The sequence below is a fragment of the Cynocephalus volans genome, chromosome 15 (assembly GCF_027409185.1).
Source record: "Cynocephalus volans isolate mCynVol1 chromosome 15, mCynVol1.pri, whole genome shotgun sequence".
Taxonomy (NCBI): domain Eukaryota; kingdom Metazoa; phylum Chordata; class Mammalia; order Dermoptera; family Cynocephalidae; genus Cynocephalus; species Cynocephalus volans.
Window position 1 is genome coordinate 22,191,448 of NC_084474.1, and position 14,626 is coordinate 22,206,073.

At 37.1% G+C, this 14,626-nt stretch overlaps 1 protein-coding gene across 1 annotated transcript in view; it reads right to left on the bottom strand.

Annotated features, from left to right (window-relative positions):
* LOC134364033 (cytochrome P450 7B1) overlaps positions 1 to 14,626 on the bottom strand; it is a 191,842-nt gene that overhangs the window by 3,993 nt on the left and 173,223 nt on the right. The window contains exon 5 of the mRNA XM_063079938.1: positions 5,300 to 5,475. Coding sequence (XP_062936008.1) covers positions 5,300 to 5,475 — 176 coding nt within the window. The remainder of the gene's footprint in view (positions 1 to 5,299; positions 5,476 to 14,626) is intronic.

Consider the following 14,626-nt stretch of genomic DNA (forward strand, 5'->3'; position numbering starts at 1 on the left):
TTCCTCTACTGATTGTTGTAGTCGACCCCTTAACATCATTCTTCTGCGTGAGATTTGTCTAGCCACCAATCCTGGTAATCACATTGCTCTGGCCTCTGACTAGTTTGGAATAGAGTGTGTGTGGCAATCTGGCCAGTACTACAAGGGAAAAGTCTGTGGTGACATCTAGGAGAAGTTCCCTTCTTGTGAAGAAAACAACAACAACAACAAAAATGGTTCATTTCCCTTCCTCCTCTGGACCTGCTGCAGCTCTCCTGCCCACCAGGCTGGAAACAGAGCTAACCCACAGGAGAGGGCAGTGCCAAGAAATCCCAGGGAATTAGAGCTAACACACTGTCTTATTTATCCCTGTATTTTTAAAACCTCCAACACAATGCTATTCCCATAGTAGAGGTTCCATATATGTTTGTTGAATTAATGAATAAATACATGAGAATAAAGTATATTTTAAAAGCAATCTTCACGGTTCTGAAGAAAACACAGATATTGAATGAGTAAATAAACATGTAGAGAATAATGAGTAGATGAATATTCAGTGTTTACAAATAGTAGAAAATGGTATAATATTGAAGTACTAGAAATCAGGATTGGATAGAAGACACGATTTTCTGGATAGAGAAAAAATTTTGGTATATGTGACAAAGGAAGATTGCATAACACCCTAATCTTTCTCTAAATACTATGTTTAGTTCGGTTCAACAGATTTTTTTTTAGCACTTTCTGTATGCAAAGCATTGAAATTACAAAACCATAAAATATGGTCTTGCTGAGGTAGGTGACACACGATATGATCATGTCTTCTATCCACTCAATTCATAATTTGGGGTATAGAAATCTAAATTAAACAAAAGATATGGCTTCCTAGTAAAAAGCAAAACCTGTCAATGTTTTGAATGGATGACTAAGGGGACGACTGTTGTCCCTGGTTTACAGCCCTGCTGGGGGCAAGACAACAGAGCGCAGAAGTCCCTTTTTCTTTCCATGACCTGAGTTCAAATCGGGGTGTGCTGCAGCCAGCTTGTACCATTTTGTGAGAGTGTGCACATCTCTTCCTGACTTAGTGTTTAGGTTCTTCACTCTGGTAACATGAAATTGACTGAGGTGGGAGTATTTACACCACAAAAATTGTCGAATGCTACAAATCAGGGCTTTTTGGAGCTCTGGTTTACCAGCACACTGCTATTCCCTATATGGTAGGTATGAAGTGCCAATTTACTGGTGTGGCAGAACCCCTTTCAAAATGAAGCCTCTGGCTATGAGAAAATAGTCACATGACAAAGCTGAGTCCCTATTCTGTAAGCAATTAAATGTGGGGACCTGTTTTATTTCTGTGTCATCCTATCAAAGTGCTTTTTGGATAGTAGATGCTCAGTATATGCTTGTTTCCCTGAAGTCTACTAGTGCCACAATCTCTACTCCAGTTTGAGATACAGACAAAAAATTATTTGGAGTATTTCCTCATTTGTCATGACTAGTATAATCTAAGAAGAATGACAATAATAAAAATAATATTGATACTACAATTTGTATAATGATTGAGAATCTTTTCAAGGGCTTTCAAATTCATTTATCATTTTATTATCTCTAGAGTTCTGAGAAGTAGAAAGGGAAGAACTGTATGAGGTTAAATAAGACTTTCAAATTCAGAGCTTTTGGAGGATACTCCAAAGGTTTTGGAATTATGTTGTTTCACTGCATTTCTTTACCTTAGGAAGCTACATGTTTCTGGTAGTATGTTGCCATCCTAAATGTTTTCTGTCTCTTCCTAGCCCAAGTATCATCAGGCCTACCATTATCCCTTTGCATCTTTGAACCTAGGAAAACCAACCAACAGATTTAGTCCTCTCCATAGCTCTAGTTCTGCATACCGCATTTTGGCAGAAAAGAAATCATCACCATTTATTACTGATTATTTGAAAGCCAGTTGTGTGAATTCTGGCTGATATTGGATATAAATTTGGGGAAACCCTCAGAAAATTTTAAAAAGCAATTCACTCCTAGTGGATTATCTAGACTTTGTTAGATAGCATTTATAGCTATAAAAAAAGAGGAAGAAAGAATCAAGATCGGATGTTTCCTTTGTGCTGTCTCATTGTTGTAAATTTCATTTGATAATTTGTATTACCACATAAACAAGAGCCACCTGAGTGGGTAACATTACAGTAACCTAAGAATTGATATTGAGAATAAGAGTAATTTTTAACACAGAGGCTACAGGATGGTAGCTCACAGGCCCAGTTAGTTCTCAAAACACATTTTGTTTATCCCACATTGTGTTTTAAATTTTATTTTTCCAAACATTGAAAAATTCAAAGTTTCATCCAAAAGTGCTTTTTTTCTTTTGTTCAGATTCTCTTTAAAAAAAATCATAATGGCTTGGCCAAACCATGTCTAAAATGCTTGCAAGAGCTGAGGACTAGTTCAGAAGCATTCAGTGGTGCTATTTAGATGCCTCCTTTCACCATAGTTCTTATCACTCCCAATAGTATTGCTATATTTATATACAAGCCACTTCTTTATTTGATCTATTTAGGCCCAGTACATATTTGAATGTACAATATCTGTAGTGATTTAAAATTTTAACTGAAGCATATTTTTACTTTCAGCACATTCACTCATCCAAGCTTCCCCTTATTTATTCAATTTATACAGACAACCTCCTGTGGGGTGGGCACTGAGAATACAGAGATGGGGATGACATGGTCTTTCCCTTTCCGGAGCTTACAGAACATGGGAGCCCAGACAAGTAAACGAGTCATTACAAAATACAGTGTGGTATGCACTGTAACAAAGGTGCGCACAGGCCACAGAGGCAGCGATGGCAAATCCTCTGAAGAATGAGGTGGGAATTAGAAACATGGGCAAAGAAAATGTGATTAAGGTGATTACCTGGGGAGTAATTTGGAGACTGCTGGGTGGACAAGTAAGCAGAGATATTCCAGGAATACAGAGATGCATGTGCAAAAGCCCTAAAGTGTGAAGGAAGACCATTGCCTGTTTTTGGAATGCAGTCATCTAGAGTCTCTTGGAGCTTGGAAGTTGTGAATCCATGCCTTGTTGGGTTGGGAGAACCTATGTTCCGTTAAGACTCTCCAGCCTCTCTGTCCTTCAAGAACAGCCATACATATATCTGGAGTTAGTCTTCCTCGTATTTTTGGCCAAACAGCTACTCTCTCTTTTCTACATCTAAGGCCTGGTCTTCCCATTCAAGGTCTGTAGGATACAAAAGGTAGTGATGAATACCAGTCTCTGATAAGCTTTTGAGCCAGGGCTGTCAGTGACAAACGGCCAAAGACAGACTTTTCCAGAATTTTCTTCTCTTCTTTACTGTCAGTGCATGGTAGTTTGGGATGGGCATCTGTTAAATGAGCTCCTATAGCATCTACTTATTGCTATCCTAAGTTGTTAAGAACCAAAGGAATAAACCCATATGCCTTGACAGTGGTAAGTGCTCAGCAAATGTTTATAGAATAAATAAGACCTGGGTATGTCAAATAAAGTGGCTCTGAACTATAACATCTTTTCTGTGTCAGGAATCATCAGCATTTCACAACTAATTTCAAGAAAACAATGCCATGGCAAAAAATCAGCTAGCTAATTTTAACATTAGTCAGGCATAATTGGCTAATGTTAAATCTAGTAAATAATAGTGAGTGTTCATCAACCTAACTTAAGGCTACCCTAATGATGCTAAATCAGTGTTCACAGTATTGCAATTTTGTTCATCCATTAATTTAGTATGAGGCAAACCCTTCTGATTACTATTAAGGTTGTTCGATTTATTATGTAAACTTTGGGTATCACTATTAGTATTTCACAGGGAAAAATATATAAATTAGCACACCTTCAATTTTTAACTTTGATTTTTAAATTCCCACAAATCTAAATCAAGGTCCCTTTCATCATGGAAGTTGGGTGGGATGGGAAATAGGAGAAGCTCCAAGAACAGTGCTGTAAAGACAGTTGCAATCTGGTAAACATTTATTGGGTATCTCTTGATAACGTTAAGATCAATTTTATTATTGTGACAGGAATAGTAAATGTAATGACTAATGAAATAATCATGTAACAAAAATAATAAGTTAAAATAATGAAAAATTACGGATAGAAATGAAGTTATTTTAAAATTTAAAAATATTTTTCAGATATTAGCTATTTATTAACATATTTATTAAATATCTACTTATGTGTAGATTTTTTTTTTGATATTTACAAATGTGGTTATAAAGCATGTTGTCTGTGGAACATTCTCTCACTCCCTAATACTCTATATCCTATTTGCTATCATCATTCATATAATGTCTCTTCTGAAACACACAGAAACCATATGTGCCTTCCCCCACATCCAAAACATTTGCCTTTGCTGATGAAATAAATGCAAACTATCTTATTGTATTTAAAGTCTGTCCTCTTCTAATCAATTTCTAAAATTCAGCAATATTGTAATCCAGCTTGGCTGCAAAACATCTAACTTAGAAACTGGGTTTAAAAGTGGTTCAGCTGAGAACTGCTCAAAAACAGCACAGAAGTATCCCTTTGAAAAAAGACATTTTACACATAAAAACCGCTGCAGCAACATTACTTTATGAGATGCACAGACAGAATATGACTGCATTCAATTTGCATGCAGGTGGTGAATCTCGAAGAGGTATTAAGGGATGAACCAGGGTGGATTAATTTCCAGTCTTTGATAGTCATTAACTCCAGCTTCAGAAAAAAAATATAAGGAGATGACACAATTACCGTCAGAGCTTCACCCATAAGCAGCAGCTTTACAATCTCAAGTTGATAATGCTGTACTAATTGATCAAGAAGGGGCACATACCTTTAATAAGAGGTGAAAAAAGTATATAGGCTTAACATAGCAATGATGGTATTTGACTTTGGGATAGTTAACTCCACATTGAAAACACTTAACAAAAGAGTTGTCATTATTTATTTTCCAAGCCACCTGTCAACATCTAGCCCTCCATGGTTTTCAATAATTCTCTGCCAAGCAAATCTAATTTTGGCCTAAAGGTATTGGTGGCCAAGGTGCAATGTCCATTTCATTTGAAGCAACTAGCATTTAGTCTCATCATTGTATTCTATCTATATATCATGAAACCTAAGATAGATCCTTAGGAAACACTTCCGTAGAGAGGAAAACTTTCCCATTAGAAGGAAAAACAGAAGTCATCAAGCTGTCTCAAATCCTTTCTGTAACAAAATGGTGAGAGGAAGAGACAGAGGTCACTAGCAAGAGGAATGTGCTTGCAGTAATTGAGAAGTAGCGACAACAGGCATGATGTTTATTTACCTCTGGAGCTTCAAAGACTTCGGGGTCCTTATGTACGATTGAAGGAAAGAGGGCTACTAAGTCTCCTTTTCGCACACAGTACTCCCCGGTCTCTGAATTGAGAGCCAAATCCTCTTCAACACTCCGAATGGTGCTTGAAATTGAGCACAGTCGTAAAACCTCAAGAATGGTGCTTTCTGAAGGAAACAAACAACAGCTTATTAAAATATGACTGCTTCTGAAAAGTGCTTTTAATTTGGCATTAAACTCATTACTAATAACCTTGATTGAAAAAGAAAGTGTTTCTTCACCACGTCCATTGAGCACCAAGACAGAGCCAAGGGGGCTGTGGATGGAGAAGGGGAGAAGGGGACAAGGGGAAGTAGCCTGGCCCCTACACAGCTTGGGGGCATTTCACAAGGAGGATGCAGCAGTGCTGTACTTGGGCAGAAAATCATAGATTGGGATTTATGTAGGAAAGAATGGTCTGGAAGAGAGAAAGGCTGTGTTATGGGTATACACATTGGAAATTAAGACCACACTTTAGTACACTGCTTATTTCACCAGCCTTTAGAACAATGATGACTTTAAAGCCAGGCTTAACCATTTAATAACCACTTAGGCAGTTAACAGTAAAGTAATTGTAGTAGAGCTTTCTGAAACAGCTTAACACTTAATTTCTTTTATGCTGGCTGTAAATAAAATGTGAGTCAGCACTTGCTGGAAAAATTTCAAAGGGAAAATACTTTTATCGGATTCAGAGGAAAACCATATTTTCCTCAGCATCCAGGGATAATAACAGCCACCATCATATCCTGGAAGATTCCAGAAGCTGAATGTCCTTGCTTTCCCAGTGGCCTTCACCTTTTGCTCCTAGCACGACAGATTTTATGGCTAATTTCCGGCAATTTATCCTGGCAGTTTGAGGAGGAATTCCTTTGGGAATAATATGCATAATTTGCATAAATCATTCTGATAGCATGCATATCAGCGTGTAGCTCCTGTCTAGGTCTGCATCTCTCCCTTCATAATCAAAACTGACTATGTTTCCACCAGCGTGAATGGGTCCTAGAATATAAAGCTTGATTCTTTCTAATCAGCAATGTGAAAAAGAGATCCACATGGAGTTTTTTCCCTCTTCACATAACAAATGGTTGTGTTTATGTCTTGCAATTTAGAAATCAGACACACACACACACACACACGCAGCCTAGTCTCTTAGTGTTCAGCAAAGCTCTGAAACACAGAGTACCCAATTATTAGATTATTAAAGACAGGCCCATCAGTGAGGGCTTGCATCAGCCAAAAAACAAAAAGAAATGTTATTTCAGTAAAATTTAAATCTATGCACAGCTTGCATAGGGATATCAAGTAGCTTTGGGTGCCTTCTCCCAGGAGGTTTTTCCTTAAGCGTTTATTTGTCTAAAGAAATGAGGCTGCGGTCAGCTCTGTGTGGCCAGTGCAGTGATTCAATGTGACGTACAGTGAGGCTGTGCATATTCTCTTGGACTTCCTTCGTTATTATAATCAGGCAGAGTCAAATCGGTTTGTTGGTGATGAGGCCAGAAAAGAACTTTGGTTTTGGAACATGGACTCTACTGCAGATAGCCACAAGGCACCTGACATGACGGATTTTAGCTGGCAGGACACCAACGGCCAACAGCTCCATGGTGAAAAGCAAGGGTCGGCTTTCCGTCTACTGCTGCTGGCTCTGTTGGATCAACAACAGCATAGCATCATTTTAGCTTGTGGTGTGAAATGGTAGCTGACATATGTAGCAGTGCTGTTCACCCAACAAGTCCAGTAGGGGTGTGGGAAGAAGAAATACAAAAGCAAAATAATTGTGGGGTGGCTGCTGTGACCGGGTAGGCATTTAACAGTCCAAATAACATGGTCACATCCGATTGGCTGATGTGTTCTGGGGAAGCATGGCAGCTTGTGCCCACTGCAGTGTCACAAATGACAACTGGGCAAGCATATCCTATGCAGAAGTTAATCACAATAATGGAGCACAAAGTGTGGCTTAGCGGTCAGATCGTAAGTGACAAATCTGTTTTACCTTCCAGTACCAGTTATGTGTGCAAGATGAGGTTGGCTCTTGCTCTGAGCGATCATGCCCATAATCATTAGATGACAAAAGTAATGAGTTGCGTTATTATCAACAGTGAAGAGTCAGGCTTAGTGGATTTGCAGTGCAACACACAGACACAAAGCCAGCAGCTTTTCCACCAGCCCCAGCACGGATGCATGCAGAGCTATACATTGAGAAGAATGACAACTGCATAATAAAAAAATTGCAGCCTCTACTTGTAGTTGTCATAGTTGAGCAGACACCAGCCAGTGCCACTGACAGACCAGCTGGGCCCTGGGAGGACTTCCATGCTGCACCAGGAGGTACAGTAAATTATCCTGCACGGTGGAGCAACATCTGTTTCTGTGCTAGTGCCGAACAAACAAGGCAATTTAAAACATACCAAGGGATAACCAAGAAACAAATGAACATGACCCTCATTTTTTCCCCCCTTCTCACGCACGAGGTGCTAAACTTCATTGTGCAAGCACTCCATGAAAGAGAAGCCAGGTTTTTATTTGATAAGGTGTTGTCAAAGAGATTATACATATTTCCAAAATGGAAAGAAAAATCTTATAGTATTATTATTCTTAGAATCTTCCTCCTTCTATCTTCATTTCTTTTATATCAAAGCTAGCACTCGGTTCTCAATTCACTCTAGAATTAAAAAAAAAAAAAAACTTTCCATATACTTATAAATATTCAGTCTTTAAACCTAATTTGCTATACTTAGTTCACATGCCTTCAAGCATTTGTCTTCCAATTTCCACTGAATAAATGCGTACTAATGAGAACTAGAGCAAGCTGCTGAGGCAAAGCTGGGTGACTTGGGTCTGGCCTGCTACCAGCTTGTGATAGGCGGGCAAATTGAGTTAAAATGAAAAGTCGTGTCAGCTGAAATTCAACATGGTAGCCAAACAGCAAGCTGTCAATCATCCAGCCAAAACAGGGGACTGCAGGTAATAAAAGGTCATTGAGAATCATTAGTGTAGTTGGCATTCATATGGAAGTTCATTTTAATTAGACATGATCTCTGTCTGTAAATGTTTTATACAACTTATTGTGCATAATGGATTGTTAATTTATACTAATATTTAGCAGGTAATAGGACCCTTTAATAATTAGAATGCATTGTAAAAAATGGCTGCAAATATTTGGGTGATAAAACTTACAACTGGCAATGCAAGGTGTCAACAATTGCAATTGTGATTAAGATAAGGTTGCCTGTGTCTGATTAAGAACTGAGCTTTGCTGATCGGTATACCTTAGGAAATTGGATTACAAAATTCCCACAATAACCTCACAATCCAGAGCCTGCTCTACCTTCTTCACCTGGGTAAGGAAGACTTGTTTCTCCTTTCAGGATATAAATCTATTCTGATTAAATATCCCTCCTAAGCAAAAAGCTGGGGAATCTCTTGAGCTAAGATGCTTTACAACATAACTGTGAAGGAAAATGGCAAATGAAAGAAAATCCTGGTAGGAAAAGGTATATATACTTTCTCTTTTGCCTGCAGACCTCAATGCTGCCTGTAATAATTGACAGATGATTCTCATTTGCAGATGTAAAGCACTAAAGCAGCTCATGACAATCAATAATGCAAGTTACAATGCAAACACAAATAAGCACATCCGGGTTTCTGCCTCACACTTAGGCCATGTCTCTATATGTAGAATGAATGTACTGTGACAAGGCCAGCCTGTTAATTTGGGTCATCTTAATGATTGGTGCAGGCTGGCACGCCATCTGATTAGCCATGGTCATCAGTGGGCAGCAGTGATGGCTGCAGCAAAATGAACAGCCAGGCCCTGCCACAGTCTCTGGGGCTGAACACCTGGGTGGCCTTAAAGAGAAGGTGGAGAAAGGGGCAAAGGTGCAGTGCTCTAGAAGGTGTGATGATTTGGAGTGGGGCTCAAGATGTGTGTGCATGTGTTTCTAAAAAGTTGCCTTCAAGACAGATGAGAAAGTAAATAAGAAATTGTGATTGTTAATCGTATAATTTGAGGCAAATCACTAATCTTTGGCTTAATACTTGCATAGTTGAAGTAAAGATAAAAATAAATCTGAGTTGGTACAAATGCCTATCTTCACTCTGCATTATAGCCACAGTCTTTGGATTACAAAGATATAGAAAAGTAAATTCAACATTCATATGTTGAATAAACGCTTATTAAGGTCCTACTTTGCCCAGAGCACTGAGCCACTGCTGCTGGTGGAAAAAGGGAAGACGGCATCCCAAAGCTCCCCCGATGATTCCAATGAACACTCAAGGCTGAGAACCACTGCCTTAAACTCTTTCTGTGAAGCCACACATTTCCCCATGCTACTCTCATGCAGTTGATGCTTAGACCCAAGTACAATCATCTGCATCCTCATTAATGTTCCCTTTCAGTCCTTTCAGCTTCTATTTCCATCATTTGTTATATTATCTAACCCCCTTAGCTTTGTGCTAAACTGCAAACTTGGTTTAAATCCAAATCAATATTTTTTTCACTTTTTAACCAATGTTTCCTTATACTACATGTAAAACTCTCATTACTTAGTTCTCTGAGTTTCAGATGCATCTCTTTGTAGAAGATGCCTCTTCCCTCTACTCCAGTTAGAAGTTCCTAATATGCAGTAAGTAGAATTTATACCTCCTGTATGTCCCCATCAGAGGAAAGGATTTTGTTAAATTTCACTATTGTCTGAATTATGTACACTTTTAATTTTTCAAATACACAATTATTTTATAATATTGAGTGAGCTTTTTGAAAATAATGTAATTGTGATAAATGTGACACACTAATGTTAATAAGGGAAACTGTGTGAGGGGTGTATAGGAATTCTCTTTTAACTCTCTTTTAACTTTTCTGTAAATCTAAAACTATTCTAAAATGAAACGTTTATTTTTATTGTGAAAAATACCCACAAGATTCTAATGTGAAGCTCTATTCTTGTCCTCACCCTCAAATGCAACTGCATTTCAGAATCAGTGGTGCATATGTCTGTTGTTAAAAAAACAGTGGTCAAGGTCCCTGGTCCATTTCTACAGCATTTTTGCCTGAGGTGACAGTAGTTACGGGTAGGCACTGGAGTTAGACACATCTGGCATCGATTTCTGGTTCTTCTACTATCTAGTTATAGGTTGGGATGGTTAACTAATATTTTTGAATCTTGTTACCCAATAATTTAAGGAAAATAATAATATCCAAGAATTAGGTAAGCTAATACACATAAAGCACATAACACAGTGCCTGGCACGTAGTCAATTAATAATGATTAATATTATCCTTCATAACATCTGATCCTGAAGTTAAAAATTCTGTTAACCGTATCATCATTTGGCCCACATTTCCTGATCTTTCCCATGTGCATATCTTGACAGGCTTTGTGGAACAGAGATATAAAGAATTCCTCTCCCTTCTTAGCTGGGACAATGAAAAAGGATTTCAAAGGCTCTCGCATCAGACAGGTCTGAGGGGAAAAGCATCAGTGTGGTCAGAAAACCCCAAGTTGAATTCCTGCCTCTCTTCTTTACCACCTCCATGACCTCAGGCAAGTTATTTAGTGGCCTGAGAGTTTTCTCATCTGTACAAATAATGACAAAATAATATCTGCCACAGTCCCCCAGAGTATCTTGGTGAAGATCACATAAAACAATATAAGTCTATAAAATTGCTTTGAAATATTGAAATCATTAATACAATGCACACAAACTATGTCTAATGCTCATTATTATTAAAGGACCTTTACTTTTTCCAACGGATTATTCCTCTCTAGGTTTCTTCCCTCAGAAATTGCTCACAAACAATGGGCTTAAAAATCTTTATAGAATTTTGATGGGAAATCACTGAATGCTCATAATTCTAAAATTATTACCATATATGATCTCTTTTTTAAAAAGTATTATAGTTTTTGCCTAGCTGTAGTTTTATGGTGCTTCCTTTTATTCCAATATCCCTCAAGTGGACTATGTAAGTTTGCTCGATTTCAGGAAGTGTAATTGAACAAAATTTAGTGCCTGCAATACACCTGAGCCATTCAGGAGTTATAAACCACTTTGCCCTATGGTCTTACTGGAGCATGTTTGCATAGAAAGAGCACTTCTGTGCGGTAAGGTAAACGTGGATATGATGCCGGCTTGGCTCGCAAATAATCGAAAATGGAGAAAACAATATAAACTTCATAGGAATGTTGTAGAGGTTCAACATCATTTTCACGATAACAATAGGTAGCATCTATTGCTAGGTGTCATTATGTTAAGTTATTCATACACATTATTCAGGTAAATCGTAAGAAGAAGCATTCATCAAGATTTTTTGCTATCTATTTAGCAAAATTTCAACTTTGAGAGCTTCCTTTCCTTGTATTATCTTTTTTCTTAACTTTGTTTCTCTGAATCATCTTTTATTCCTTTCTTTTCCCTATATTTGAAATGTTCTAAATCCAGCCTCCACCCCAGCTTTTTCTTTCTGGGAAAACTCAAAAGATCTTACTTTTCTCTCAGAGTTTTGAAACTTCCATTCTATCAGCAACTTTCCCTATTGAGATTTAGGCCCCAAGTAACAGTTATCTGAACTTCATTGTCTTTACTAAGTTATTTTAAATTTTCATTTAAATATAATTGTGGAGACCTTTACTAAACATTAATAGATACAAATTTTTAGAGAGATTATCATAAGCAGAATCTTTATTTAATATGATATATAAATACATAAAAATATAATATTTTCTTTGTCTCAAATAAAAGAGTAGAATGATTTTAAAAAGAGTCTCTCAAGAGAATTGGAAAAAGCACAAATCTATCATAACCTCTTACGACAGATGATTGCTTTGAATTACTTAAACAGGCTATGGCATTCTAGCTTTTTTCTCAACCCTCCTTTATAATCAAAGTGTGCTGACATGCAAAATCTCTGTAAAAAAGAAAATTTCCTTTCCTTTTGCTGTTTTAACATCAAAAATGCAGCATTCATTTCATCTCTGTGATCTTTTTTCTTATAAGGATAAAAATTCAAGATATCTTTTTTAAAGATACTGTATTTACATAGAACTTTTCCCTTAAGGAGGTGAGAACAGGCATATACACTCAAACCATGTGGTACATTGTAAATAAGTAGTTGTGCAAATCTTGCCTTTGCATATACTGTTCATGTTGTTCTGATGTAGAGAAATACTCGTGATTGACCTATGACTAGATGCAGAGGTTATCTATCATATAACTGATTCATATAAACATTTGCTCTGATCTGCATAAAACCAATCTTGTGAAAGAAAAAAATACATACTATTTTCTAGAAGATCACAACCGGTTCCATCATTTTAAATTCTCATAATGAACAACACTGGCCTCTGCTGGTAACCGAGCTCATGATGAACCTTCTTGGCTATTGAAGGAACTTCCTTTATCCAGGTGGATCTAAACTCACTTGAGATGTTTTTCACTGTTATTCATTTTTTGATGATAGGACAGCTGTAAATTTATGAGGAATCCAAGGATGAAAGTATCTATCTCTAGCTATGGACTTAAATAGACCCAAAAGATAGCTCTGTAATTTGCCATTTCTTCTGGCCAAATAAATTTAAATGTTTCTGCTTTAATAGCCCAATTTAAAAAGTATATTTTTGGTCAATAGCAAGGAGTTGGGAGTAAAAAGAGACTTAATGAATTTCAATTAAATTTTTAAGAGTAATAACAGTGTACAGAATACAAACACGTATTCCTGGAAGTTTATTTGCACTGCTTCCCAATACACATCATCTTATTCACAAAATGCAATGGAAATTACTTGAATATATGGAAAATGCAACTTAGATCTTTATAGAAACTGTAAATCTTCTACCCAGAAAATACTGTGTATCCAAGTGAAGGCAACTATCCAGAATTTTACACAAATTTTGTGTATTAGTTCCCCAATAATTCTTCAAAAAAAAAAAAAGAATATTTGTATTTTAATGTGGTTGGGATTATTCTCTTTCTTAAAGCAGATAGTTTTTTTGATAATGTATGCTAAAGATGGCAAACTACAAGGTGATACATTTTTCCCAATTGACTGCAAGTACAAGGCACACTTCCTGCCATTGCCTCTGATGAGTCTTAGTCTGACCAGCACGAACAATCTCTAAAACACTTGGGCCATTCTTCTCCATGCTCACTGGTGATTAACACTGACCAAGACAGGATGGGCATTTGCTCCCACCAGTTCCCATCAAAGAACCTGGAACATATTTAAAAGATAAAATATTGAGTGCAACATAGGCTAAAACACTTGCCTACATTGTTGAAGAGTAAAGGAAGGGCGATACGTAAACACTTATTCCTGCATTTGTCCGAAAGGACTTGGGTATTGTATCCTAAAGGATACTACAAGATGAAATGTCCATACGGGGGAAATGGAGACTAAATCATTGATATGGAATTTAATTTGGGGAGTTCATTCAGATAATGACAGTGAAGGGCCTTCTCAAAACCAGTAAAGGAGAATGCAATTATTTTCATATGTCTGTTGGCCATTTGTATATCTTCCTTAGAGAAATGCCTACTTAGCTCTTTTGCCCATATTTAATTGGGTTGCTTGTTTTTTTCTTGTAAAGTTGTTTGAGTTCCTTATATATTCTGGATATTAATCCTTTGTCAGATGTATATTTTGCAAATATTTTTTCCCACTCTGTTGGTTGTCTTTTAACTCTGTTAATTGTTTCTTTTGCTGTGCAGAAGCTTTTTAGTTTGATATAATCCCATTTGTTTAGCTGTGACCAAAAGTTCATGTCGTTGATGTATGGGCTCATGTATAAATAGAAAAAAAACTTAGTCACTACTGACCTCAAACATATTCGAAATAGTAAACATGTAAATCTCACAAGCCAGTGAATACTTTATAAAGTACTGACATTTCACAGAGTAGACTATAGTTGTTTTTTTCCCTCCCTCTTTCCCTCCATCTCTCCCTTTCTTCCTTCCTTTCTGCTTTCCTTTCTAGTTCTTCCTTCCTTTCTTTTCTTGAGTGTGTTTAAATTATGCACTTCTAGTGTAAAGCATTTTTACTACATTTTTGAGAATCATACACTCCAAGCTGTATTAAACATCCTAACCTGTGCCTGAAAATACAGACACCATTTTAAGAAGGCATAAATACATTTTGCACACAAGTTGACTTTCTGAAATACTTTCTTTTTCGATCTCCAAACACTTTTCTTGTCAAGATAGTGCAGCAGTGTTTGGAAAGCATTAGCACACCAACAGATGCTCAGAATCAAATGATTTAATAGGCATAAACTTTTTTTCAAATAATCG